The following is a 27,996-nucleotide window of genomic DNA, read 5'->3' on the forward strand; positions in this document are numbered from 1 at the left end:
GGCTCGTCAGTATAAACGGAACCTGCCGGAGTCTGGTGATTAGCATGGGAGCATCGGCGGCTGCGGTCCCACAGAATTTCTGGAGTTCCGCGGGCAGGCTGCCGGCCCGTGCCCGGGGCTGCTGAGGTCCCGACCCCAGCATGCTGGCCTGGCGCGTGGCGCGCGGCGCGTGGGGGGCCCTCCGCGGGGCCGCCTGGCCGCAGGGGGCGCGGCCGGGCCGGGGTGCCGCCTGCTGCCTGGCCGAGCGCTGGTGGCTGCGTCCCGCCGCGCTCGGCTGGCGGCTGCCCGGGGCTGGCCCGCGGAACCTGTGCTCCGGCGCCGGGAAGGCGGCCGCGGGCCCCGAGGCCGCGGGAAGCGCCGCGGCGGAGGCCCCGGGCGGCCGCTGGGCCCGGGCGGGCGCCGCCAGCCTGGTACGTGCGAGAGTCGGCCTGGGGCGGCTTCCGAGAACTTTCCCAGGTTTGCTGAGAAGTTAACGGGCACGGCGTGTTGGGGGCACCGGCTGGGTCTGCTCGTAGTCTCGGCGTCAAGTTAGAACCAGCTCCTCTCAGCTCCGTTGCTGGCAGCTGTGTCTGCGCCGTGCTTGCATTGGCAAAACTAGCCATCTGGTCACTGAAAACAAACTATTTTCTGAACTGAATCCCTAATGTGGAAGGGGAGTCTTCAGAAAGGACCTTAAGTTCGTGCCGCTTCGGCACACTATCCTTTGGTTGAAAGATCTTTCGATTATAAAAATAAAATGTAAAAGTATTAGTGAGGTAACATAAGGAAGTGTCTCTTCGCCTACCTACTAATGTAGCTTCCCAGTCAGAAGGCACGAGAGCCTGAGTGTGGGACAGCTTTTGATGTCATGTTAGCAAGGCTCATGCAATTATTACATCTTCAATTGTTAGGTCTCAGTGGTCTACTGGACTGCTTTCATCAGTTACACAGCATGGGTTGAGGTGGCCACATCCTGGCAGGGCCATCAACCCCAGTAAAAGCTTTAGAGCATGTTGGAATTTGAATGTTGGATGCTTTGAAGTTGCTTTCATCCTGGCTGAAGTCCCTTCCACAATGGCAGTAGTTGGTCGAGTATGCCACAGGTTATCTGGTTGGGTAATCTGAGATTAGCTCTCCTAATGTAAACTGTGAACCTTACAGATATAGTAATTATTAATTAACGAGGCACTTTATTGAAATGTTTTATGTGGAGCTTATACCCCTTTCACAGTCTCAGTAACATTTATCAATAACATTTATTTCTATTCACCAAATGAAATGATGAGGCTGCTTGTAACTTTGGACTTAATCTTGCTCTCATAGATATCTGAGATTAATTTTGGAGCTCCTTGTCTGATCTTTTGTTATCCCATTTTTCAATTGTGAACTGCCTTTCCTTTTTCCTAGCTTTTCTGTGACTTGCTGTAACATTGGATTGGTTTATGACTAACTTTGTACCATATTGTAGTCAACAGTCTTATCTTTTTTTCCTTTGGACTCTGGAACATTCTAATATTTAAACTTGGGAATAAAGAATGTTTTCATGTAATCATATAATGTGGTCCTACTTTCAGTAAAATGTCCTAGAGGACAGGGTTGTGTTGCTCTTGGTTTGATGATTGCTTCCCAGAGGAGTTCAGTTTTATCATTTTCAGTAATAGTAACCTGCCTTCTGCCCCCGACAGCCACTACCCCTTTGCCCCTCTAACCTGAGATGCTTCTGCTGGGTTCTGTCTGTAAGCACAAACTTGGTATCTCTACAAAATGCCTTTTCTTCTAGAGTGGTTTATGGACTTTTAAAAGATGACTTGAGAAATGAATAGTGCCACTTGTTTTTTTCTTTTTCTTTTTGGTTTTTCGAGGTAGGGTCTCACTGAAGCCCAGACTGACCTGGAATTCACTATGGAGTCTCAGGGTGGCCTCGAACTCACGGCGATCCTCCTACCTCTGCCTCCTGAGTGCTGGAATTAAAGGCATGCGCCACCGCGCCCGGTTGTTTTTTTCTTAATGGAGGTTAAGATTTGGGCAAGTTGGTTACTGATTTAAGAGGTTAAGTGAAGAAAAACTTCCATGTGGTGGAATTGGCTATTTTGACTCAATGAAGAAAAACAAAATCAGGCTTTAAGAAAAGGCATTTTCTTGCTGTTATTTCTGTATCCTGTTGTGCAGAGTGTTTTAGCTCTTTTAGGCTGGGGATTTTTAAAGTTGAACTACTCATGAATTAGATTCTGTTTGGCAAAGAGGGGTTGTCCTTCAGAATAACTATCAAAGAGCACTTTGTTGGCACCAGCTTCTTAACAGCTTGGTTCCCAATGAAGTTTCAAGGAACCAGAACTCCCAGATGGGAGTTGTGACAGCCCTCAGTTTTAAGATGGGGGGGGGCAGGTATTAACATTTTCAGGCCTGTTTTGAACAGATTTATAAGATTTGTATTTTCATGGTTTTTTTTGTTTTGTTTTGTTTTTGTTTTTGTTTTTTGAGGTAGGGTCTCACTGTAGTTCAGGCTGACCTGGAATTCACTATGTAGTCTCAGGGTGGCCTTGAACTCTTGGCGATCCTCTTAACTTCTGCCTCCCAAGTGCTGGGATTAAAGGTGTACACCACCACGCCTGGCTCTCTATCTATCATCCATCCATCCATCCATCCATCCATCCATCCATCCATCCATCCATCCATCCATCCATCCATCCATGTGTGTGTGTGTTTATGAGCCTCGTCTTACTGCTGCAAACAAACATCAGATGGTTGCGCCACCACTTGCATCTGGCGTACCTGGGTGGCTGGGGAATTGAACCCAAGCTAACAGGGTTTGCAAGCAAGCACCTTCAACCACTGAGCCATCATCCCAGCCTTTGTTTCTATATATCTTGATCTCTGTTCCTAGCTCCATTTTCTTAGCAGTTTTCTGATTTAGTATCCTTTTGATGGATACATGTAGAAGTGTGAGAAGGTCCAGGAGGCTGAGATTGAAAATTTTTTTTCTTGACACATGCTAATCAGCTTACTTGTGAGATCAAAGAAAAGTTTAAATTTTGGGTCATGTATTAAAGGCTTGCCTTATGAGGGGATAGTGTTTATTCATCTGCATTCTCATTAGAATGAAAACTACACACACACACACACAATTATAAAGACAAATCTAAAACTTATCTTAAGTTGATGAAGTTTATATGTTTAAAGTATGACTCTATGGTATTTCATTCAAATTTTGTCTTTGTGTTTCAGTATGAAAATCCATGGACAATCCCAAATATGTTGTCAATGACGAGAATTGGCCTAGCTCCAGTTTTGGGCTATTTGATTATTGAAGAAGATTTTAATGTTGCACTAGGAGTTTTTGCTTTAGCTGGGCTAACTGACTTGGTAAGTTAAAATGTATTCTCTTTGCTCCTTTCCAAATCCTAGGGTCTCTGTGACTGTCCTGAGTAGCATAGCTTTAGTCATCTCTTCCATGGTGGTATGTCTGCCACGTAAGTATGATCTTGGCTTTGTGTAAAGACATGGTTGTAGCATCTGTGTGGCTCTATTTCTCTTAAGGAGGAAGTAAAAGTTGTAGAGAGCCTTGGGAGGGGCTCTTTTCACTTACTCTTGGTCGCAGTTACATTCTCTTTGTTAGACCATTGCCCAACCAAGAAGCAGCTTATGGGAGAAAAGGGTTGATTTCAGGCTTTACAGATTCCAGGGAGGCTTCCTCATGGTGGAAGAAGCTGCTGACTTCATCACATATCCATAGCAGAGGAGAAAGAGGAACAGCCAAGGTTCTGGTTGGCTCAGAAGACGCACCTTATAGTTGGATTCTATGCCAAGGTCCACCCCTGGTGCTGTACTTCCTCCAGCATGGTTCCATCTCCCCAAATCTCTACTTAATCAAAAAACACCTGAGGCTATTGGCACATTACATTGAAACCATCACACTCTTGGCTTTTACTTTTATAAAAGAAACACCTTTTAAAAATTCCCAAGAGCTTAGTATTTGCTTTAGAAGTAGAAACAGAGAAACTGCAAGGCTGTTTTGTGTTTATTTATAAAAGAAATATCCTGATCTGCTGTCAGAGTTCTTTTTCTTAGTGGGGAAGAGTGGGCCACTCATGGCCTCAGGAAACGAGGATATAACTGGGGAGGTTATAGAAGCCAGAGCTCTGCTCAGTTTTTTTTTTTAACTAATAATTTATACATATGTTTCAATAAGAAAATATAAATTCTTGCTCATCTTAGTGGCACATAGCTGTAATAAGTCAAATAGGACTCAAGATTCTGAGGCAAGAAAATTATTGCTCATCTGACTTAGATTACACGCTATAAAATCAAGGATAGTCTGACTTATATCACATGATCCAAGCTTATTAGGGATATATAGCAAGACCCTGTCTCAAAAAGAAAAAAGGAAGAATATATATTTTGAACAATTCTTGAAAAATGGAGCAGAGGAGGGTAACTGAAATATGCTCATAACACTTTTTTGTTTATTATTTTTATTTATTTGGGAGCGACAGAGAGAAAGAAGCAGAGAGAGACAGAGAGCTCTGGGCACACCAGCCACTGCAAATGAACTCCAGATGACAGTGCCCCCTTATACATCTGGCTTAAGTGGGTCCTGGGGAATTGAGCCTTGAACAGAGGTCCTTAGGCTTCACCGGCAAGCACTTAACCACTAAGCCATCTCTCCAGCCCATGCTTATAACACTTTTGATATTACTAGTTTTTCAAAGGTAATAATAGATGCAAAGAACATGAACTTTAACTATATATGAGGTAATGAGTTATTTTCATAATTATGTGATTCTAGACAATTGTAATGGGAATCTATCATTAATTTTTTTATTTATATAATGTGGGTAATGCCATAATTGTAGATCTATCATAATAAGAAGCATATATTATATACTCAATGAAGAGTCTATTAAGTGATTACAGTTTATATTATGGATCTCAAATAATCATTAACTCATATTTCCAACAAAATGCTAAGATTCTACATGTAACAGGTGCTATAGAATAATTTTTTAATGAAGAACATACTTTGTATGGGTACATCTGTGTTGATACCATCTTTTCCCTCCTCCCTGTCCCCATTCTGCTGGGAGCCCTCCTCAGTGGGCTTGCTGGTATCCCTATGGGGTTGTGGGTTATGTGCTTTGATCTCTTCAGCTTTAATGCTGGCAGGAGCTATAGTTATTCCAAGTATTTGTTCCCTGGTTCTGCTCCATACATTGATGACTTCCCTGTACAGATGCCTTGCTCTGGGCTGGGAATGGGCATCCTTCTTCCTCAACTACCTCAGCAGGTTGTCAAAGGAGGAAAAGCACTTGAATATCACTGTGACAGTGGAGTAGAGAGGTTTGGATTTCAGTGATCTCAAATTGGAGCTGGGAAATGATTCTATAACAGACTGTTTTGTGGACTGGTCAGCTGTCAGTGTGTTGACATTTGCATTTATCATATACCTTGATTCATAAAGAATTTTAAATGACATAAAATTCCACAAAAACAGTTGGGAGAAGCAGAGAAGGAAAGAGAAAAAAATTCAAATTCAGACAAGATGAGCATATGAAAATAGAAAAGGAAACTTTTCATACAGGGCAGGCCTGAGATCCATGTGAATACCCAGATGGGGGATAATTGCATGTGTTTTCAAACCAATGTGCTTGAAAAGCTTTGTTTAGTATTTAATGGGAAGTAAAAGTTGTGTACTACCTTTCTGTATAATGTTTGCTTTTCCTTTTGAGGTTCATAGAAATAATCCTGCCTGCTTAGTAACAGTGACATTATTAGTGAGCTACTTAAGAATTTTCAGGGAAACATGGCATTGCCAGTGTGTATCAAATACAGTCTTCAAATTAGCTTGTGCCTTGTTCCCCAGATTTTATTTCCTATTTGTCACCATCTGTTCAGTCTTCCCCTTTCTTTTGAGCCTTCTTTTTCTCTCCAAATCCCAAGTTTCATTAGTACGGTCTGCAAGTTTATTATATTGACAAAGACATTGTTTATGTAATAGACAAAGATTTTTTCAGATCCTAGACTTGACTTTTTTGTTCATCTGCTAGTTTGTGAGTTTTAGGGAGAATGGAATTAACTTCCACATGAGATTCCTTATTCACTTAATGATAGAGGGGCCTGATAAATTGTGCAAGATAATAATGTAGAAGCCTGAGTTCATTGGTATCAGTTTGCCTCTATTCCACACAGGGTTTGATGGCTCCAGTTTGGCTATTGAGCAAATGCAGTTTATAAGACAGGGAATGGCAGGGTCTGATTGGTGTGTGGGAGAAGTGGGAGAGGGGAAGGCAAGAGTGGAAGCAGAGCAGCTGGTGAGGAGGATTACATAAGAGGCACATGCATTGGGGGAGTGGAGTTAGAAATGGATGGTTTAGATAATGTTTGAAGATAATATGTTGGTATGTTGGATTGGGGATTTGAGGGAAAGATAAGTCAAATAGGACTAAGTTATTCAATCTCTTTTTCTCCCTCCCTCCTCCTTTTGGTCCCCCCCCCCCCAAAAAAAAACCGGTGAGTGGAGGAAGTAACATTTTCTGAGGTGGCCAAAACTTGGGACAGGACAGGGCTTAGGGGAAATATCAAGAATTCTGATGCTTGTTGCAGAAAGTTGAGTGTAGTAGTGAGGGGTTGTCACAGAGGTACAGATTGGAAGCTGTCAGGTAAAGATGGTCATATCCAATAAAGTATCTAGGTGAGGTAAAAGAAGAAAAATGAGGTCAGAGGAAGAAGAAATAGTTGAACAGTAAAGGAGAAAATTAGCAATGCTGACAGGGTACATAACAAAAGTCTGCAGTTGTGTTGAAGTCACATACTCTGAAAGTTCATTAGTGGCCTATATGAGAATTCTCTAGCTAGAGGTGAGGAGTGATGGGGTTGATGAGTAAATGTGAGGTGTCGTTGCAGTCAGGTTTGCATTGCTGGTAGAAATCACCCGACCAAGAGCAGCTTTTGGGGGAAAAAAAGGGGGGTTTATTTTGGCTTACAGACTCGAGGGGAAGCTCCATTGTGGCAGTGGAAAACGATGGCATGAACAGAGGGTGGACATCACCCCCTGGGCAATATAAGGTGGACAATAGCTACAGGAGAGTGTGCCTAACACTGGCAAGAGGAAACTGGCTGTAATACCCGTAAGTCTGCCCCCAACTGCCTCCAGGAAGTGTTAATTTCCAAATCTCCATCAGTTGGGAACCTAGCATTCAGAACACCTATGTTTATGGGGGTCACCTGAATCAAACTACCACAGGTGTTGACATTTCTTTAAGGTAGTTTTGCTTTGTGGAAGGATAGAAATAATGTCAAGGAATGATTGTCATAAAGATAAAGCCAGGTGTGGTGCATGCCTTTAATCCCAGCACTAGGCAGAGGTAGGAGGATCCCTGAGAGTTCAAGGCCACCCTGAGAATACATAGTGAATTCATAGAATACATAGTGAACTAGAGTGAGGCCCTACCTTGAAAAATCAAAGAAACAAGAAAAAAACGATACACATTCTAGGGAATATTTGATGTTAGTTGATTAATAAATGACCAGATGAGAAAGGAAAGACTGAAAATGCAGAGGAGATTGGGCAGGAGGGAGGCAGACCCTGGATGGTGAGGACTTGGGTTAGAGGTAGGGAAGGCAGAAAGACGATGGATGCAGCTGGGTGAATTTGGGGGGACAATGGAAAATTTGTTATTTTCCTTAAGGAAAGCATAGATGTGGTGGGCTCCAGAGAAGGTTTAGGAGGAATAAAGAATGCAGCATGAAAAGAGAATGTAAACACTTAGGCAAGTGTAGGGTTGCCAGATGTTGGTGCTTAAAGAAGTCATGGTCATGAGTGCTCTATGATCAGTCCTCCATTTGTGTGTTGTTCTTGAGCAATGTTGTGCATGCAGGCCTGGAACATATGTGTAGTAAGTGGTGATGAATATAGTGTAATGTGAGGAATTGCTCACTGAAAAAGTTGTTGATGTTTGTAAAGGAGTGATGTGAGGACAGGAGGTCAAGTGATGATAGTAAAAAGTGGAGTGTTAAGTTCCCTGAGAATTTCCAGGTCCTCAGTTTCCCATTCTAGAAACTTGGCTTGTCAGCCTGTTGTCTAAGGAATTAGCAAGGTGATGTGGCACAGACTTGTAATCTCAACACTAATCAGGCAGAGACAGGAGGATTGCAGCAAGTTCAAGGCCACCTGGCTCAAAACATATTGGGATGAAAGAGAAGAAAATAGGTAGTTCTACTGGGATAGTAATAACTGACAGCTGATTTTTTTTGAGGATTTACTAACTACTGAGGCCTGAATAAGTATTAATCGTATTATGTCCTGAAGATAGCTAACCCTTTGAGGCAGTGTTATTTCTGTTTTACAGATGAAGAAACTCAGACCAGTAACTTGCCCAAAGGACACGTAGCTAATAAGCGACAGAGCCAGGGCTTGAACCAGTTTTGTTCTAACAGGACTTAAGCTGCGGTTGTTGTTGTATTTTGGGAGGCCTAGTGAGCAGTACTGGGGATGAAACCCAGGGCATTGTGCATGTTAGGCAAGTGCTGTACCATTGAGCTACATCCGCAGCCCAGGACCAGCTTGAACTACTGTCCTGTATACCACTTTCTGCTTGAACTCATTAGAATACTTGTAATACAGAAGGCTTATTTATTTTTAAAATGTATTATGTTCAATTATATGAAAGCTAGCTTTATCTTTTTTCCTTTGAACGAGGAATAGAACATTCAAACATTTGTTGAAACTTGAAATAATATAAAATGGGTACAAGCCATTGGAGCATGGACTAAACCAGGAAAAGTCTGTCTTGTTCCATATGGCTAGATACTACTTAGTTTGGTTGTTTTGTTGCTTCAGTGATTATATAGGTTTGTCCCTTTCTCTGGCTGGAGATCTGAATTTTTATCTCCAGTAAGACTTTGAATACTTAAATTGTGGGAGCTGGTTGTTGTTGTTACTGTTTTCTTCCAAGGCAGTGTCTTGACTAGCCCACACTACCCTGGAACTTACTGTGGTCCTAGGTTGGCCTCATACTCCTGGTGATCCTCCCACCTCAGCTGGGATTAAAGGCATGTACTACCATGCCTGGCCCTGCTTATTATTTTTAAAAGCTCTGGCAGATCAAAAATAAATAAATATATAAAATGGCCTTCAACTTAAAAAAAAAAAGTAGTTATTGGACCACTTTGGCTTACTAACAACCAGGTATAATCTCTGCTTTATTGTAATATTTATTTCCAATAAAAATAATGAAGGAAACATTTTAACCAGGTTAGATACAGAGGACTCTAAATACAGGTAAATACAAATATAGTCAGAACATAGAATTAACAATGGTAGTGGACACTTTTTGTGGTTCTAGGATCAAGTTCACGGTCTCCACATACTAGCCAAGTAGTGTGTCATTAAACTATAGCCCAGGCCTTTGAACACAATAATCTCTTTTTTTGGGGGGGGGGAGTTCAAGGTAGGGTCTCACTGTAGCCCAGGATGACCTGGAGTTCACTATGGAGTCTCAGGGTGGCCTCGAACTCACAGATCCTCCCACCTCTGACTCCTGAGTGCTGGGATTAAAGGCATATGCCACCATGCCTGGCTCCACAATAAGTTTTAAAACTGAAAAAATAATGTGATAATATAAAGAGTAATATAGATAATAGTCTATGGTCATGCCATCCTGAATGCATCCCGTCTTATCTGAACTGGGAAGCTAAGCAGAGTTGTGCCTGGTTAGTACTTGGACGGCAGACAGCCTGGGAATGCTGAGTGCTATAGATAAAAGAAGAAAAACAGAGAAGGGCTGTGCAAATGTCTCTCAGTAGTTCTCAAGAGTACCAGCAGCTGCTTTGGCTATAGGGCCAATAGTCCAAGGCTCAGAAAATGAGGCTCCTAGTCTGGCCTCTTTCAGTTTTCATCCCCGGGAGTTTTTTAGGGGTTCCTTCCATCTCTAAATTTGTGTTTGGGTTCATCCCACAAGAAAATACTATAAATATGTGAAATTATTTTCAGACCAGTTGCTAATTTCACAGCTTAAATATATCCATCTAAAAGAATAAGAATGTTTTGGGATAAGAAACAAGAAATTTATTGATATTTTATGAAAGTGTGGTAGTTTTTCTGGTACCTCTTAAGCTTCTGTTCCTATTATGACATTTATTTTAAAAAAACACTTCTATTTTCAGTTGGATGGATTTATTGCTCGAAACTGGGCCAATCAAAAATCAGCTTTGGGAAGTGCTCTTGATCCACTTGCTGATAAAATACTTATCAGTATCTTATATGTTAGCTTGACCTATGCAGATCTTATTCCAGGTAAGAGTGCCCTCATGCGTACTTTTATAGCATAGGACAGAATGACCTTAGTCAGCTTGGGATTTTTTTAAGAGACATTTTTGTTCCAAAAACATATTTTTAAACTGTTGAAACATTTTGCTTATCACTCTGTTTATTGTAAGATTTAGGTCCTTGTTATATTAGTAGAATATTTTCTGTGTAAAGTTGTTTGAAATAAAAGTTGAGAAAATATTCCACCATGCCAATTCATAATACTTTACATTATATATTTTTAGTGCTTAGAGTTTTGAAAGTAAATTTGTCCTTTCTGGTTATCTTTATTAAGTACAATGTTATCATGTGAGAACTCTGAAATTCTAAAGCTGTATGTAACATTTCACATTGTTTAGACAGTATTATACAGTTTTAAAATCAAACATATAGTACATTATCTGAATACTGAGTCTAAAACTTAATTGTCTTTTGCTTTGTTTTGCATGTGCTTTTCTGGTTCTTTATTTTCTACTTCAACTGTATTTTCTTAATTTTTTTTATTTTTATTTTTATTTATTAGAGAAAGAGAATGGGCATGCCAGGGCCTCTAGCCAGCACAACCAAAATCAGATGCATGGGCTACCATATGCATCTGGCTTACATGGATACTAGGGAATTAAACCTAGGTCCTTAGGCTTCGCAGGCAAGCATATTAACTGCTAAGCCATCTCTCCAGCTCTCAACTGTATTTGTCAGTCAATTTTCTTCCTCAGTTCAAATTAACTTTATTCCCCCAAGACTTAGAAGTAGGATCTGAGCCGGGCGTGGTGGCATACGCCTTTAATCCCAGAACTCTGGGAGGCTGAGATAGGAGGATCATTGTGAGTTCAAGGCCAGCCTGAGACTATATAGTGAATTCCAGGTCAGCATGAGTGAGACCCTGCCTCAATAAAAAAGGAAGGAAGGGAAGGAAGGAGGGAGGGGGGAAGCAGAGGAGGAGGGAAGGGGAAGGAAGGAAGTTAGATCTGAACCAGAAGCTGCCCTGTGGTCTTTGGATGTCATTTGGTAAGAAGTAGTATAATGGCATCTCATTGTAGTGTCCTCTCTTCATACTCTTTTTTACTTTAATCTTCCAGGTTCTTAAGCCAAATTAAAGTATAACATATTCATGTTTATATGCTTCTTTGAAAATTAGAATTGGTGTGTGTGCGTCTGTGTGTGTGTCAGTCATTGGGGCTGGCGAGGGTAGGGAATCTCTTGATGCATATAAATAAATGTAGGGGGAAAAGTCCTACAGAGTATTCTGTTGACATTGAGAATCCAAATAATCTTTATTTCATGTGTGTTTTCATACCTTTTTTTTTTTTTCAAGTTACATTGTATTTTGTGTTGTTTTATGCAGGTTGGCCAGGAACTTCCTTGTTGAACGTAGAACTTGCTTCCAGCTTTTTAGTGTTACAGAATGTTGGTATGAGCTTTAAGTAATTGATGTAGGCTGCTTTCCAAGATGGAACTTCACTGTGGTTCTGGGATTTTCCCATTTTCTGGTTTCTGGCTTTGTTGGGTTTGTATTTGCACTAAGCACTTCTTTTGGTGATACGTCCTCATTGTTCTGTAAATGCTAGGACAACTCCCCCCCCCTGCAATTCCCCCCCCCCCCCCCCCGCCAGGTAGGGTCTCACTTTAGCTCAGGCTGACCTGGAATTCACTGTGTAGTCTTAGGGTGGCCTCGAACTCATAGCTATCCTCCTATCTCTGCCTCCTGAGTGCTGGGATTAAAGGTGTGCGCCACCATGCCCGGTTTAGGACAGCGTTTGACAAGGTCTTGAGCATCTCACATTCTGACCTTAACACAGTTGAGCTTGGTGGCATGATTTTTCTTTGCAGATCATGTTCACTTAGAATTTTGAAGACCAACCAAGCATTGTGGCACACATCTCTTTTTTTTCCAGATTTTTTTGAATTTAATTTTTTTATTTGAATTTTTTTTCCCAAATTTTTATTAACAACTTCCATGATTATAAAAAAATATCCCATGGTAATACCCTCCCTCCCCCTATTTTCCCCTTGAAATTCCATTCTCCATTGTATCCCCTCCCTATCTCAATCAGTCTCTCTTAATTTTGATGTCTTGATCTTTTCCCCCTCTTATGATGGTCTTGTGCAGGTAGTGTCAGGCACTGTGAGGCCATGGATATCCAGGCCATTTTGTGTCTGGAAGGAGCACATTGTATGGAGTCCTACCCTTCCTTTGGCTCTTACATTCTTTCTGCCACCTCTTCCACATTAGACCCTGAGCCTTGGAAGGTGTGATAGAGATATTGCAGTACTGAGCATTACCGTAACTTCTTTCCAGCACCATGATACTTTTTGAGTCATCCCAAGGTCACTGCCATCTGAAAAGAGAAGATTCTCTACCAAAAGTGAGAGTAGCATTAATATAAGGGTCTGAACATTAGCAGAAGTGCTTACTGGGCAGTTTGATAAGCATAGTATATACATTTAGCCAGACAGCAGCATATGTTACACCCCTAGGGTTCATGACTACCCCTGTTTTAAGTTTTCAGTATCTACTTGCAGTATCCACTGTTGAGTATCTGTACTGGTGATTCTCTTTCTTCCATTGAACTACATGCAGAATGGCTTCTTCCAGCTTTCTGTTAGTTGATCTATATGGAGGAGGTTATCAGTTCAGTTCCAGCAGGATTTCTCAGTGGCCTTGCAGCCCAAGAATGTGGAGTCTTCAGCAGTAGAGTGTTACCATCTATTCCTGGTGGGAAACCAAGGGCCTCAGCAATGGCCTATAATGTTTTGGGGGCATCAGGGACCTGTGGCACACATCTTTAATCCCAGCACTTGGGAGGCAGTGAGGTAGGAGGATTGCTGTGAATTCAAGGCCACCCTGAGACTATATAGTGAATTCCAGGTCAGCCTGGGCTAGAGTGAAACCCTATCTCAAAAAAAAAAAAAAAGAATTTTGAAGGCCCCTTTTTTGTAGGCTTCCACATCCCATCTTTCAACAGAGAAATCTTCAGCCCTTGTAGTACTTTTTATTACAATTTTATTTATTTATTTGCTTGTGAGAGAGAAAGAGGCAAATAGAAAGAGAATGAGTAACCAGGGCCCATTGCAAGTGAATTCTAGATGCATATGCTGCCTTGTGCATTCACTTTATGTGGGTACTAGGCAATCTAATGTGGGTCCTTTCGCTTTGCTAGGAAGCCCCTTAACCACTAAGCCAGCTCTCCAGCTTCCTTTTTCTTTTATATATGATTGTTTTGTTTTGGAACTCACTCACTCTCTTTTTTTTTGGAGGTAGGATTTCCCTCTTTTATATATGATTGTTATGTATTGGAACTCTCTCTCCCTCTTTCTCTCTCTCTCTCTGGTTTTTTGAGGTAGGATTTCCCTCTAGCTCAGGCTGATGTAGAATTCACTGTGTAGTCTCAGGGTGGCCTTGATCTCACAGTGATCCTCCTACCTCTGCCTCCCAAGTGCTGGGATTTAAGGCCTGTGCTACCATACCCAGCTTGTATTGGAAATCTTTAAGGACTTTTTTCCTACTTAATGCTTTTCAAAATTTTATATATATGTGTGTGTGTGTGTGTGTGTGTGTGTGTGTGTGTGTGTGTGTGTGTATGAGATAGCTCAGCAGTTAAAAGCACTTGCTTGCAAAGCCTGACAGCCCAGATTCAATTGCCTAGTACCCAAGTGAAGCCAGGTGCATAAAGTGGCACATGCATTTGGAGTTTATCTACAGTGTGGCAGGAGGCCCTAGAGTGCGTGAGCATGCGTGCTCTCTCCCTCTCTCTCTCTCTCTCTCTCTCTCTCTCTCTCCCTCTTTCTCTGTGTCTGGCTTTCTTTCAAACAAATTAAAATGTTTTTTTAAAAAAATCATTTGCGGCCAGACGAGGTAGTGCACACCTTTGATCCCAACACTTGGGAGGCAGAGGTAGGAGGATTGTTGTGAGTTTGAGGCCACCATGAGACTATATAGTGAATTCCTGGCCTAAACTGAGACTTTACCTTGAAAAAAACAAAACACACAAAAAGAGATGATTTAAAAAAAAAAAAAAGATCATTTGCTAAGTGAATTGGGTTCCCAGTTACCCCAGCATTTTAAAATTTCCTGAAGAACCACTGCACTGCACTGTCCTTATATACCTGGTCTGTTTTTGTGCCAGCTGGACTTTTGTTTTACTAAAAAGCCCTGATTATTTTAGAGATTCAGCTTTTTACATTTTTGTTGCTGCTGTTGTTTTGTTTTGATTTCCAAGGTAGGGTCTCACTTTAGCCCAGGCTGACCTGGAATTCAGTATGCAGTCTCACAGTAGCCTTGAGCTCAGGGCAATCTCCTACCTCTGCCTTCCAAGCTCTGGGATTGTGTTGTATGTAGATTTTAGAATCAAGTTTTCCTAGAATGAGCAACTCCAGAGAGGGGGACAAATGCTGGGATTTTGTCACGATTTCAAGGAATTTACAGATCTCTTTGGAAGAGTTAATGTTTTCACAATAGCCCTTTAGGCCACAAACTCCATGTATCTACTGTGTTTGGGACTTCTCTTAAATAATGTCTTTGAAATTTTTTTTTGGTTTTTCAAGGTAGGGTTTCACTCTAGTCCAGGCTGACCTGGAATTCACTATGTAGTCTCAGGGTGGCCTTAAGCTCACAGCAATCCTCCTACCTCTGCCTCCCAAGTGCTGATATTAAAGGCATGTGCCACCACACCCGCTGTCTTTGAAACTTTTATAATTTCCTGCCAAATGGTAACATTGTTTAGCAGATTTATTCTTAAACATTTGATTGTTCTTGCTGTTCCTGTAAATGGAAGCTTTTAAATTTTCATTGTATAATAACTGCTATGATTGATAAGGCAAGTCATTTCTTTTTCTAATACTGATTTATGTACCTAGAAAAATTTGTTCTTTAATAATTTAAATTCTGTTGACTTGTTTCCATCCTCAATTCTGTACTATTTATAAGTAATGCCAATATTTCTTCTTTTATTTCCTTTTACTTGCCTTACTACATTATGCCTTACAGTGTTGAGGTGAGTGGCATGCCTTATTCCCAATCTCATAGATAATTGAGGATGGTCCTGTAAGGCTTTGTAGATTCAGGTTAAGTAGTTCACTTCTCAGGAGTTTAAAAGGGCTTTGTGTGTGTGTGTGTGTGTGTGTGTGTGTGTGTGTGTGTGATTGAATATTGAAAATTGTGTCATTTTTATATTTAAGATATTACGAGAAATGAAACTGATCATTGATTTTTGAATGTTGGGAACAGTCTGTATTTCCTGCTGTAAATCCAGCTTGGCCATGACATGTTGTATAAATATGGACTGATTTGGCTTGGTAGTATTCTATTGAAGATTTCCTATTCGTATTCTTGAGGTTAGCCTGGAATTCTTCTCCCAATGTCCTTGTAGTTTTTTAAGTTAATTTTTTAGGTTAGCATACAAAGTAATGAGTTTCATCTTTGCATCTTCATATTATATGTCATGCTTTGTTCTCTTCATTCCTTTACTACCTCCAGCTGTTTGTCTCTCTCCCCTCACTTAGGCCCCCTTCTGCTCTCTGATTTCATTTAGCGATTTCTATTTTCTGCCTACCTTACTATCTCATTCTCTCCTCACTAGTAGTTCCACATATGAAGGAAAACACATGACGTATGTTTTTGAGTCTGGCTTATTTCATTTTAACAGTGACTTCCGGTTGCATCCATTTGCCTGCAAATGCCATGATTTCACTTTCCTTTATGACTGCATAAAGTCCCATTGAATATATTTGCAACATTGTCTTCATCTTTTGGCAGACATGTAAGCTGTTGCTGGTTCTATTTCCTGGCTAGTGTACATAGTGCAGCAATAAACCTAGATGTTCAAGTATCTCTGTGATATGTAGATTTTTAGAGTCCTCTGGGTATAAACCCATGAGTGTTGAATCTGGTCATATTAGAGTTACATTTTCTCTTTGTTGAGGAATCTCCACACTGCTTTTTTTGGAGGGGCCAAACACGTTTTCATTCCCATCACCAGAATTTGATGGTGTTTGTTTTCTTGATAGCCATCCATACTATGTCCAGTCTAGCTTTTTAAAAAATAGTTTTATTTATTTCTGAAAAAGAAAGTATGGACATGCTAGGGCCTCTTGCCACTATACTCTCCAGATGCATGAGCCACTTTGTGCATCTGGATTTACGTGGTACTGGGGATTCAAACTTAGGCCGATAGGCTTTGCATGTAAGTAACTTTAACCATTGAGCCATCTCTCTAGTCCTTCTTGTTAGAGACAGAGACAGAGAGAGAGAGAGAGAGAGTGTGTGTGTGTGTGTGTGTGTGTGTTTGGGTTTGATGGTAGGGGCAGGGTTTGAAGTAGGGTCTCACTGTAGCCCAGGCTGACCTGGAACTCACTGTGTAGCCCAGTGTGGCCCCAAACTTACAGTGATCCTCCTACCTCAGCCTTCCAAGAGTTTGGGTTTAAAGGTGTGAACCAGCACATCTGGCTGCCATGTTAGTTTCTGATATCAGTTTTATAACTAAGCTTCATCAAGAAGTTTAGTGACTTTTTAATTCTTCCATTTGGAAATGTTGGTGTGAAATTACAGTTCTTTCCTTTTGAATGTTTAATAAAATGTGTTGATGTCAATGAGGCTGTGAATTCTTATTGGAGAAGTTTTTGTTTTGTTTTGTTTTTTTAACGATTTCATTTATGTATTTATTTGTGAGGCAGAGAGAGAAAGAATGGGTGTACCAGGGCCTCCAGGCAAGTACCTTGACTACTAAGCCATCTCTCCAGCCCCAGGAGGAGAATTTTGAAAAGTTCCTTCAGTTTTTACAGGGTGATTCAGGTTTAGTTTACCTTTTGTGCAGTTTGTAAATTTTGACCTTTGTTCTAGGAGTTTATCCATTTTGTCTGTATGATTAAAAAGTTATCATAGTCTACTTGTATCATAATTTTTGATATCCATAGATACACAGTAACGACCCCATTTTATTCATCTTTTTTTTTTCTGATCATTCTCACTACAGACTCCAGATTTATCAATCTTTTCAAATAACCAACTGAGTTTTGATGAGCCACTACTCCTCATTATATCTCTCCTTTGCTCTCTTAAGTCTCTCCTTTCCTTGAGTTTTCCTTGCTGTTTATGTAGTGTTTCTATCATTACCCTGTACAGAATGTTTTCCTGTTTCCAGTATGGTTCTTTTTCTTGTCTGGTTAATAATTACTTTGGGGGTTGGCTGTAGCTCCGTGGTAGAATACTTGCCTGGCATACACAGAACCCTGGGTTTAATCTCTGCTGCCATCAAAAATAAAAAGGCACTTTTAATTTGTTGTCAATTTGTGGAGATTTTGTAGATCCTTTTATTAATGATTTCATGTATAGTTACCATATATTCATAGAATATACTCTGTAACTTTAGTCTTTCAGCCTTGGACACAGATTTTTTGTTTGTTTGTTTGTTTGTTTGTTGTTTTTTGTTTTGTTTTGTTTTTTGAGGTAAGGTCTCACTCTACCCCAGGCTGAATATGTAGTCTCAGGGTGGCCTTGAACTCTCGGCTATTCTTCTACCTCAGCCTCCCAAGTTCTGGGGTTAAAAGCGTGTGCTACCATGCCCAGTTCACAGTAAGATTTTGTAAATGTGTACTTCATGTGAATGTATATTCTAAAGTCCTTGCTGGTGACCTGTATTTCCCATTAGATGTAATTGTCAGTCTTATTTAAATCTTCCACTTCTTGACTTTTTGTTTTGTTTTTTTTTTTGACGTAGGTTCTCTAGCTGAGGCTGACCTGGAATTCACTATGTAGTCTCAGGGTGGTCTCAAACTCACTGATCTTCCTACCTCTGCCTCCAGAGTGCTGGGATTAAAGGCATGCACCACCATGCCTGACTTACTTCTTGATACTTTTTAAAAAGCATTTATTTATTTGGTGTGTGCTGCCATCACGCATGGCTTTTTTTGCTTTCTTTTGGTCTGCTTGTTGTCAGTTACAGAGAAATGGGCTAATGTTTCCTTATGTGTGTACTGCTTTCTACTGTGTTTCTTTGCAGTCCTAATTTAATTTATCTTTGAAATCATGCTGTTAAATTGGAATTGTATGTTTTATGACTCAAATGTTTTATTTTGAAATGACCCATCAAAGCCTAAAGCACTGCCCATGATGTGATTGGAGCCCTGTAGACCTCTGTCCTGCCAGAGCAGACTCCTTCCTGTTTACCATGGATTTGCTGCACTGTAAACAACTAAGTTACCATAGAAAATTTTGTTTTGTGGTTTAAAGTGCTTCCAAACATCATAGTGTGTTTGTTATCTAGCCTGGATAATACAGGCATATGTTCTGTGCTCCAGTGTTGTCAACATTTTCTCCTTGAATAGTGTTGTCATAGAGAACGAAGCCAAGGATCAACATATACACTAACACTATTACCAGCAGTATAGGTTCAGTTCTGGGATTAGCTGGGGAGGTGATTTGTGTTCTAGTTATAGAGCCAGAAGAGTTTGCAGAGCTACAGTAGGGCTTCAGAGAGCCTGTGAGCTTGACAGATGTCTGTGAGCTTTTGATTTTAGCAATTGGAAGCATGTGAAATGAGCAGACTTCTTCAGACTACATTTTTTTTCATGTATTTAGTTGCAAGGAGAAGAGGGAGGGAGGAAATGAGTGAGTGCACCAACCAGGGCCTGTTGCTGCAAACTCCAGACACATGCACTACTTTTTGCATCTGGCTTTATGTGGGTACTAGGGAATGCAACCTGGGCCAACCCAGGCAGGCTTTGCAAGCAAGTGCCTTTAACCACTGTCTTCTCCCCAGGTCCTGGACTGTGTTTGAACTTGGGATTTTTCTCATCAAAAAGATTTTTCTTATAAAAGATAATGGTTTATGGCTAAAACGTTTTTATGGTGCAGCGGGATAAATAAGTTTGCTACCTTCCCATTCTCATTAGTAGAGGAATATGGATGCCTTGGTTACCCATCTAAAATACCCTTTTGCTGATAGTGGCTCTGAGGCCATGATGCAGAGTCTGAGGAGTACAGGTTGAGCATTCCTCACGGCAAACTGCTTTATATTTTGGATCATTTTTGGATTATGAATGCTCATCTGGTAAAGTCTGGGGATATATACCAGAATCCAAGAGATGCTAAAATCTGAGATACTTCTTGTCGCAAATACCTTGGATATGGGAGGCTCAACCTGTGATAAGGAAACTTGACAAGTTGGAGTCCTTGGATGCCTGAGCAGGGAGAAGAACATAGTGCCTGGGAAGGAATTAATGAGACAAAAATGAAAATATTTCTGTTGGCTGGAGAGAGGGCTCAGCAATTAAAGGTGCTTGCTTGCAAAACCCGTCAGCCTGGATTCAGTTCCCCAGCCCCCCACACAAAACACAGGCTGCTTATACACATACATACATACATGCACAAGTAAATAAAAATTTAAAAACATAGTTTTTTTGTTTCACCACAAGTTATAACTAACTTACTCTAGACTGAAATTCAGATGCAAGTAAAAGTTCTCAAGACTCCAAAAGCTCTTAAGTCCTCACATCCTTCTTTAACCTCCTTTACCCTTTTACAGTTTACTCTGATGATCATGGCAACTTGTTTCCAAAGCCATTAAGCTGAGAAGTATCAAAGAAGATGGGGCTAAGAGGTGGTTAGGTGGAACTGACATGCATATCTGCAGATTTACAGCTTTTAGATATGTGGGGGGGAGGGGAGGCGAGCAGATCAGCATTCTAAAAGGCAGATACAGATTTCTAAAGCCATAGCCTGAAATTGGCTTTCTTTACCAAAGAAAAATATAATGACCAATGGTTCACTGAAGGAACCCCAAATCACCAATATTACAAAACTTTCACTTGTGGAGAACAGTTTGTGTAACACTGAAGGAAGTTTTATTGTCACAGTATTTATTAATAATTTTCAGAATCCTAATTAAAATTAATTTATATTTGATTTTCAGTTCCACTTACTTATATGATAATTTCAAGAGATGTAATGTTGATTGCTGCTGTTTTTTATGTCAGATATCGAACTCTTCCAACACCGGTGAGTTTCTTCTAGAAAATATTTTTATAGTATTGATATGAAGTAAGGCAGAAATAAACATTCACTCTATTATATGCTGTTTATTACAATTTTTTGTTTGATTTATTTTTTGTTATTGTTGTTTTGTGTTTTGAGGTAGGGTCTCACTCTAGCCCAAGCTGACCTCAAACTCCTGGTGATCCTCCTACCTCTGCCTTCCAACTGCTAAGATTAAAGGCATGTGCCATCAACAATTATTTCTTAATTTGTTTACCAGGAATTTAAAAACTATCCTGCAGTTAGAACACACAAATGATCAATTTTAAAAGAGTGGTTTTATTTTAAGTCTAGCTGTTCAATGAATGTTATATAACACCCAGCCCCAGCTTGCCCAGTCCCTAGCAGCACACTGTTGGAAGTCCTTCACATACCTCCAGACTGTATTGTCTTATTTTTTAACCTGTGAAAGAAAAGAACAGCAAGAAAGCTTTAGTAAGTATGTTTGGTGATATGATGAAGAACTTTATGAGAAGTAATACACAGAATTTTACAGAATTTGAGAAATACATAATTTTCAAAGAAATATTTTGGTAGCCTATATATGGTTTATAGGGTATACAAATAGTATTTTTAACCTAATTAGGAAGATATGTATGAATTTTGGACAGGCATATGGTAAAGACTCAGTAACTTTCCGACATTATAATAAATTATTTTAAATTCAAATAATAAATTGATATCTCTCCCCCTCTCTCTCTCTCTCTCTCTCTCTCTCTCTCTCTCTCATCTGCCAGAGAACACTAGCTAAGTATTTCAATCCTTGCTATGCTACTGCTAGGTTAAAACCAACATTCATCAGCAAGGTAAGAGACACATTTTAAACTTATTCCTTTGTAAATTTTTATAACATAAGTCTCAGTTAAGAGCACAGAGAATGAGACACATTTAAATGCATTGACTAGAGGAGATGGAGGTCAAACTTTAACTCAATTCTTTTGTTCTTAAAGTTTTTGGATCCTTAATTAATACATATACCTTGTATCTTCTGTTGATAGTCTGATGGTGTCCATCTTGATGAGGTGAAAGGGCCAGGACAGGTGAAGAGAACTGTAATGTAATTGTTTATTGATTGAGATGCAGAGATTATGAGGAATCCCTTTTAGTTTTCCTAATCTCTCCCTCTGGTAAAAATGCCTTTTCATTTTCAAGAATGATGGTGACATGGAAAAAGAATAGAAGAAAATTTTACTCATTAATAAGCAAAATTTTACCCATTAATAATAATTCTTAGTTATCTGGTCTATTTTCCTGAGTCTTTTTCAGAATAACTCTCTAAAATAAACTGTTATTAATGTTCCTTGAGCCATATTTGTTTTCCTAGTGGCTGCAATAAGTTTGCTTGAGTCTTCCTTTTGCAGTCAGGTTTGCATTGCTAGTAGAAATCATCCAACCAAGAGCAGCTTTTGGGAAAAAGGTTTATTTTTGGCTTACAGGCTTGAGGGGAAGCTCCACAATGGCAGGGGGAAATGGTGGCATGAGCAGAGGGTGGATGGACATGACCCTCTGGCCCACATAAGGTGGACAATAGCAACAGAAAAGTGTGCCAAACACTGGGATGGGAAACTGGCTGTAACACTCGTAAGCCTGCCCCCAACAATACACTGTCTCCTGGAGGTGTTAATTCCCAAATCTCCATCAGCTGGGAAACTAGCATTCAGAACACCTAGATTTATGGGGGACACTTGACTCAAACCACCAAACTTTCTTTTGTCCCATACCTTATGACAGAACAGAGGGTTCTTGCTTTTGTACAGATTCCCTAGGGTGAAGTGTTATCTACACATGTGTGGGTACTTCTAGCTTCATGTGACTTGTATTTGTGTTAAGTACAACAATTTGAATGTAGCACACCATAGAAAGAAGCTTAATGAGATGTTGGGACAAATGCACCAAACTCTTGTTCTTATAGAAAGTTCTCTAGACAAAATTTCTATTTTTTTTTTTTTTTTTTTGAGGTAAGGTCTCGCTCTAGTCCAGGCTGACCCGAAATTCACTATGTAGTCTCAGGGTGGCCTTGAACTCACAACAGTTATCCTACCTCTGCCTCCCAAGTGCTGGGATTAAAGACCTGTGCCACCACACCTGGCTACTTACAATTGATTTTTAAAAATCAAGTGTGATCTTTGATATCTGATTGCATAATACATGGTAGTACCAATGTGATTCTGCACACTTCGCCTGCTTTATATTCATGGACTAGCTTGCAAAATGATGAGTGAAGAATTGGCTTCAAGGCCTGTGCCACCACACCTGGCTACTTACAATCGATTTTTAAAAATCAAGTGTGATCTTTGATATCTGATTGCATAATACATGGTAGTACCAATGTGATTCTGCACACTTCACCTGCTTTATATTCATGAACTAGCTTGCAAAATGATGAGTGAAGAATTGGCTTCAGGTTATTTCTTGTTCTGTTTTCTTTTCTCGCCAATGCTGTTAAAGGTAGAAAGTTCTTATTTCTTTTTTTTTAAATTTTTTTTTATTAATTAGTTTAGTATTCAGCAAATACAGTCAGTTTGGTACCATTATTAGGCTCATCCGTGACCTGCCCCCTCCCCATTGGCCCCTCCTTGTTGAGGTATATGGGTCGTGCATTGTGGAGTTAGCCCACAGTTACAGGTAAAATAAATGTCTCTGCGTATCATGACCCAACATGTGGCTCTGACACTCTTTCCGCCCCCTCTTCCGCAAAATTTCCCTGAGCCATGTTGGGTTAAAAGTTCTTATTTCTGCCAGGAAATTTCATGGAAATGAAAGTATTTCAATTTTCTGACTTCACAGGTTTGACAGGTAGCCTTACAAGTAAAAGGAACATGGGCAAAAGCACCAGACAATCTGGGTGCAGGTCTGCTTCTGTTGTCTACTGTGACTTTCTCACCTAGGAAGAGGCAGCTTAGTTAGTTCCATATTGACCAGGCTCTTTGATGGGCAGCTAGAAAAAAGGCAAAGATGTGACATCATTGAGTTGCTGTGAAAACTCAAGGTTTTTTCTGCTGGGTGCCATTCATTACTGTCACTGTAAAGGACAGCTGTGCAGACATCGAGTTAGTGAGCCTGACCTGTCATGTCTTCTGTTTGGCATGGACCTTGCAGAGCAACATCAGATATGCTGAGAGGATGTCAGGATAGGCTTGTACCTGCCTGTGCCACATGAACTTGAGACAGGATCCACTCGGCACTGTTGATGTATAACTTTTGTTTTGAAGGTAAATACAGCAGTCCAGTTAATCTTGGTGGCAGCTTCTTTGGCAGCTCCAGTTTTCAATTACGCTGACAGCATTTGTCTTCAGATACTGTGGTAAGCTCAATTTAGAATTACTTTTTGAGAATGTCAGCACAATGGCTTATTGTGACAGTCCCAGAATGAAGTTCTTAAACTGTTTACTGAACACTAACTAGGTAAAGCTTGGAGCCCAGAACTGAGAAGTACTGCAATATGGTAGGGTTTCAAAGGAGGAAAAAATGTATTGCTTGGGGCTAGGGAGATGGTTCACCAATTAAAGGCACTTGCTTCAAAGCCAGATGGTCAGATTTGATTCCCCAGTACCCATGTAAAGCCAGATGCACAAAGTGGCATATGCACCTCGAGTTTTATTTGCAATGGCAGGAAGTCCTAATGCCTGTTCTCATTCATTTTCTCCCTTCCTCCCTCCCTCCCTTTCCCCCTCATGCCCCACAAATATATTTTTATAAAATGCTGCCTGGCCTGGTGGGAAGAAGAGGGTACCTTCATGGAGGAAGTAGTATTTGAGGCAGAGCTGTAGAGGGATCTTGTACAGAAACAGGCACACAGAAGGCCCTTAGGAGGAGGCTGGGTTCTCAGCAGGCAGGGTAGGGCAATGGTTGGGGAGGCAAGTCCAGCTAGTGAAAGGGTGGACACCTGAAGAAAGTCTGAATCTTACTTTATTGTGGCAGTTGCTCATTTGTAAATGTTTTGAAGATCTATCTAATTCAAACTTTCATAGCTCAAAATAGGCTGCAGCACTGATTTTTTAAACTGTGTTTTGAACTATACTAGTGCTTGGTACAGGCTGGGCAAAAGTAGCTAATCAAAGGAAGTTGAGTTCAAGACTTCAGAATGATACATGCTCTAAACTTTGTTTTCTGCTATAAGATGAAGGCATTGTCTTTGATGCTGGTTCATTGCTGAGAGTTTTCTTTTTTTAATAAAGTACATCTACAGCATAACCTGATTTTTTTTGTTATTGTTTGCTTGTTTATTTTTCGAGGTAGGGTCTCACTGTAGCCCAGGTTGACCTGAAATTCACTATGTAGTCTCAGGGTGGCCTCAAACTCACAGCAATTCTCCTACCTCTGCCTCGAAAGTGCTAGGATTAAAGGTGTGTACCACCACGCCTGGCCTGATTATCATTTTTTTGCTTCAGAATATATCAAGTAATTAGTCTGAATGTAGAAATCATCTAGACTTGAACCATTATTTCTCCAGTCTTTTCAAAATCATTTGCCATTTTTTTTTCAACAGCTGGCCTTCATTGACTCCTTCCAAACTATCCAGTTTTGTTTTCAGAAGGAGCAGTTCTTCCTACACTTGCTACACTTCCTATACTATTTTACATCAGAGATTAGAATTCCAAACTTAACAGTTTGGTGATAAACTATTAAACAAGTCCTGATGAGTCTCCCTTACTTGATTGGAGCTTGGGTACACCCAAAAAGGTTAGCTGTGAGTATTTAGCATACTACATGCCTTACTCATGTTCTTTCAAAGTTTTGGCTTACTTGGCATTTCTCCGAGGAAAAATTGAATTAAAGAAAAATAGGGGACTACAGAGATGGCTTAGCAGTTAAAGGCATCTGCTTACAAAACCTCATGACCTGAGTTTGATTCTCCAGTGCCCACATAGAGCCAGATGCATAAAGTGGCACATGTGTCTGGAGTTTATTAGCAATGGCAGGAGGCCCTAGTCTGCCCCCCTCTTTCTTTCCCTCTTCGTTTTCTTTTTCTTTCTTTCTCTCCCAAATAAATGCTTTAAAAATAGGGCTGAAGAGATGGTTCAGCAGTTAAAGGTATTTGCTTGCAAAGCATGCCAGCCCAGGCTCAATTCCCCAGCACTAACATAATTAGATAAAAAGTTGTGCATGTGTCACGTTTATTGTAGCAGCAAGAGAGACACCTGTGTATGCAAATAATTTTTTAAATATTTCATTTATTTGAGATAGAGGAAGAAAGGCAGAGAGATTGAACAAGGGGGACAGAGAATGGGTGCACTAGGTCCTCTAGGCACTGCAAATGAACTCCAGATCCGTGTGCATCTGGCTTACATGGGTACTGGGGAATTGACTTAGTCCTTAGGCTTAGAAGGCAAGCAGTTTAACCACTGAGCCATCTCTCTGGCCTGCAAATAATTTTTTTAAAAAAGAAAAAAAGTAAAGCTGAATTTATTGAAAGCAACTCAGATATCCTCAGACTTCTTAAGACTATAGGAAACAGGGCTGGAGAGATGGCTTAGCGGTTAAGCACTTGCCTATGAAGCCTAAGGACTCCGGTTCGAGGCTCAATTCCCCAGGACCCACATTAGCCAGATGCACAAGGGGGCGCACACGTCTGGAGTTTGTTTGCAGTGGCTGGAAGCCCTGGCACGCCCATTCTCTCTCTCTCTCTCTCTCTCTCTGTCGCTCTCAAATAAATAAATAAAAATAAACAAAATTTTTAAAAAAAAGACTATAGGAAACAGAAGCTAAGCAGCTTGGAACAGTAAGGGCGGCATGGGATCCTTAGAGTAGAAATCAGGCCAGGCTTCTGCTTGGTTCTCTTTTGTGCCCCAAGGAAGCACTCTTGAGTGTCTACATTTCATCTGTAGGAAGAAGCTTTTGTGAGATGAAAATAAGAAATACGTACAATAATATCAGAGTTGCTAGAATTACCACTAGCTTTTAGGGTTTATTAGATGAATTTTGTTTGGCATTGCTAATGCAGATAATTCAGATGAAGTCGCTTTCCTTCTTACTTTCTCTCTCGCTCTTTTTTTTTTTTTTTTTGAGACAGGTTCTCAGCTTTTTTTTTTTTTTTTTTTTTTTGAGACAGGCTCTCAGCCTAACTCAGGCTGCCTTGGAGGCCACTCATAGCCCAGGCTGGCCTCAAACCCACAGTAATCAATCCTACCTCAGCCTTCCAGGTGCTGGAATTATAGATGGGAGCCATCAACACCCAATTGTAAATGGAATCTTAAAGGAAAAATGCATATTTAGATTGTTTTTGCATGTGGGTGTATTATGTACAAGTATGCATAGATGTGTATGTGGCCTCCAGAGAATGTCAGGGTCCTCCATCACTCACCTAGATTATTGCCTTGACACAGTATCACTGAATACAGAGCTGCAGTTATTTTTGCGTGAACCCCAGCAATTCCCTGGACTCTGCTCCCTACAGGACTGGTGTTACCTGTGGTCATGCAAAGTTGTTTATGTGAGTCCTGGGGAATTAAACTCAGGAAGTCTTGGGCCCTCTCAAGCCTTATGTTTGTGACAAGTGTTCTAATCCACTGAGCAATCTCTGTAGCTCCTATATTTAGATTTTATAGTTAATCAGTTCCATTACACAATCCTTTTTTTCTTTCTTAGTAGATCTTGTACATATATACTCTGACTCCTACTGCTAGTGTTTTTTAGATTTGACAACTAAACCCTATTTCTCTTCTTCCACACAAGGTGTTGTACAGCTTTTACCACAGCTGCGTCAGCATACAGTTATTATCACTATGGTCGGAAAACTGTTCAGGTGATAAAAGACAGATGAGAGTCACCCGTCTTCATCAGCAAGGAAGCCATACACAGTGGCAGTGGCAGCGGTGGCAGCACCAGTGGAAAGCTACAGAGTTCCCCTATTTTGGTGTTCAGCTCAAAAAAAAAAAAAAGACTTATCAAAACAAACCATGTCTTCAAAACTGAAGTAATGTGCATTGAAAATAAGTTTGATCGTGGGCCTGTGCCGAATTTCCAATGTATTTTTAAATGCAAATAAAACTATAATTTAGAATTTTTAATCTTAGGTTGCTTGATTATTTTTACAAGATGGATTATTCAAATTATTGTCAGTCTTTTTTCTATATTTTTACAAAGCACAGTGTGATAGTGTGGAAATGAGAAAGTAATAGGGATTCCTTGGAATGAATGAATACACACACACACACACACACACACAAAATCCTACACGACTTGGCTATATAGTTTTTTGATTGATTTTTAAATCTGTGAGCACATTAGGAATTCATGTAGTTAGCCTTTGATTATGGCAGGCTGATAAGAATAAAGTTAGGTGGGGATGAAATAAAGCTGTGAAGAGATTCAAAGCACAGTAAGTTTGAAAACAAGATCAAACAAAGTAGAAGGTAATGAAGTTCATCAGTAGTAGTCTTCCAACTTCTCAGGTACCCAATAGCTGTGTGTCACGATATCAAGAATACAAATGTGAGAACATAGTCATTACCTTCGAATGTAAAAGGCTATGAGTTGTCATGCCTTTCACTGTTTCTAACATTAGTGATGGTGTTTGTTTGAAATTGGAACCTGTACTCAATGTAAATGATATGAAATTATATATTTTTCAATGGTTTTTTAAAGTTTTAGGGGAATCTTGTTTACACGATAAAGGAATAAAAGAGCTGGAAAAAATATATTCAACTTGGACTCTTGCATTGCATCCTTATCTTGGCAGCTG

At 40.2% G+C, this 27,996-nt stretch overlaps 1 protein-coding gene across 2 annotated transcripts; it reads left to right on the forward strand.

The window, feature by feature from the left end:
• On the forward strand, positions 1 to 27,954 carry Crls1 (cardiolipin synthase 1). Of its 2 annotated transcripts, none has more exons than XM_004661505.2 (7): positions 1 to 410; positions 3,205 to 3,342; positions 10,141 to 10,270; positions 20,191 to 20,276; positions 21,050 to 21,118; positions 23,525 to 23,616; positions 26,988 to 27,954. In XM_004661505.2, exons 1-7 carry the CDS (start codon positions 141 to 143, stop codon positions 27,073 to 27,075), a joined length of 873 nt encoding a protein of 290 aa, XP_004661562.2. In that variant the 5' UTR covers positions 1 to 140; the 3' UTR covers positions 27,076 to 27,954. The 2 variants fall into 2 exon arrangements, with proteins under 2 accessions (XP_004661562.2, XP_045013616.1); XM_045157681.1 differs by having other exon boundaries at positions 409 to 456.
• The last annotated feature ends 42 nt before the right edge of the window (positions 27,955 to 27,996 follow it).

Source organism: Jaculus jaculus, chromosome 8 (genome assembly GCF_020740685.1).
Source record: "Jaculus jaculus isolate mJacJac1 chromosome 8, mJacJac1.mat.Y.cur, whole genome shotgun sequence".
NCBI lineage: Eukaryota > Metazoa > Chordata > Mammalia > Rodentia > Dipodidae > Jaculus > Jaculus jaculus.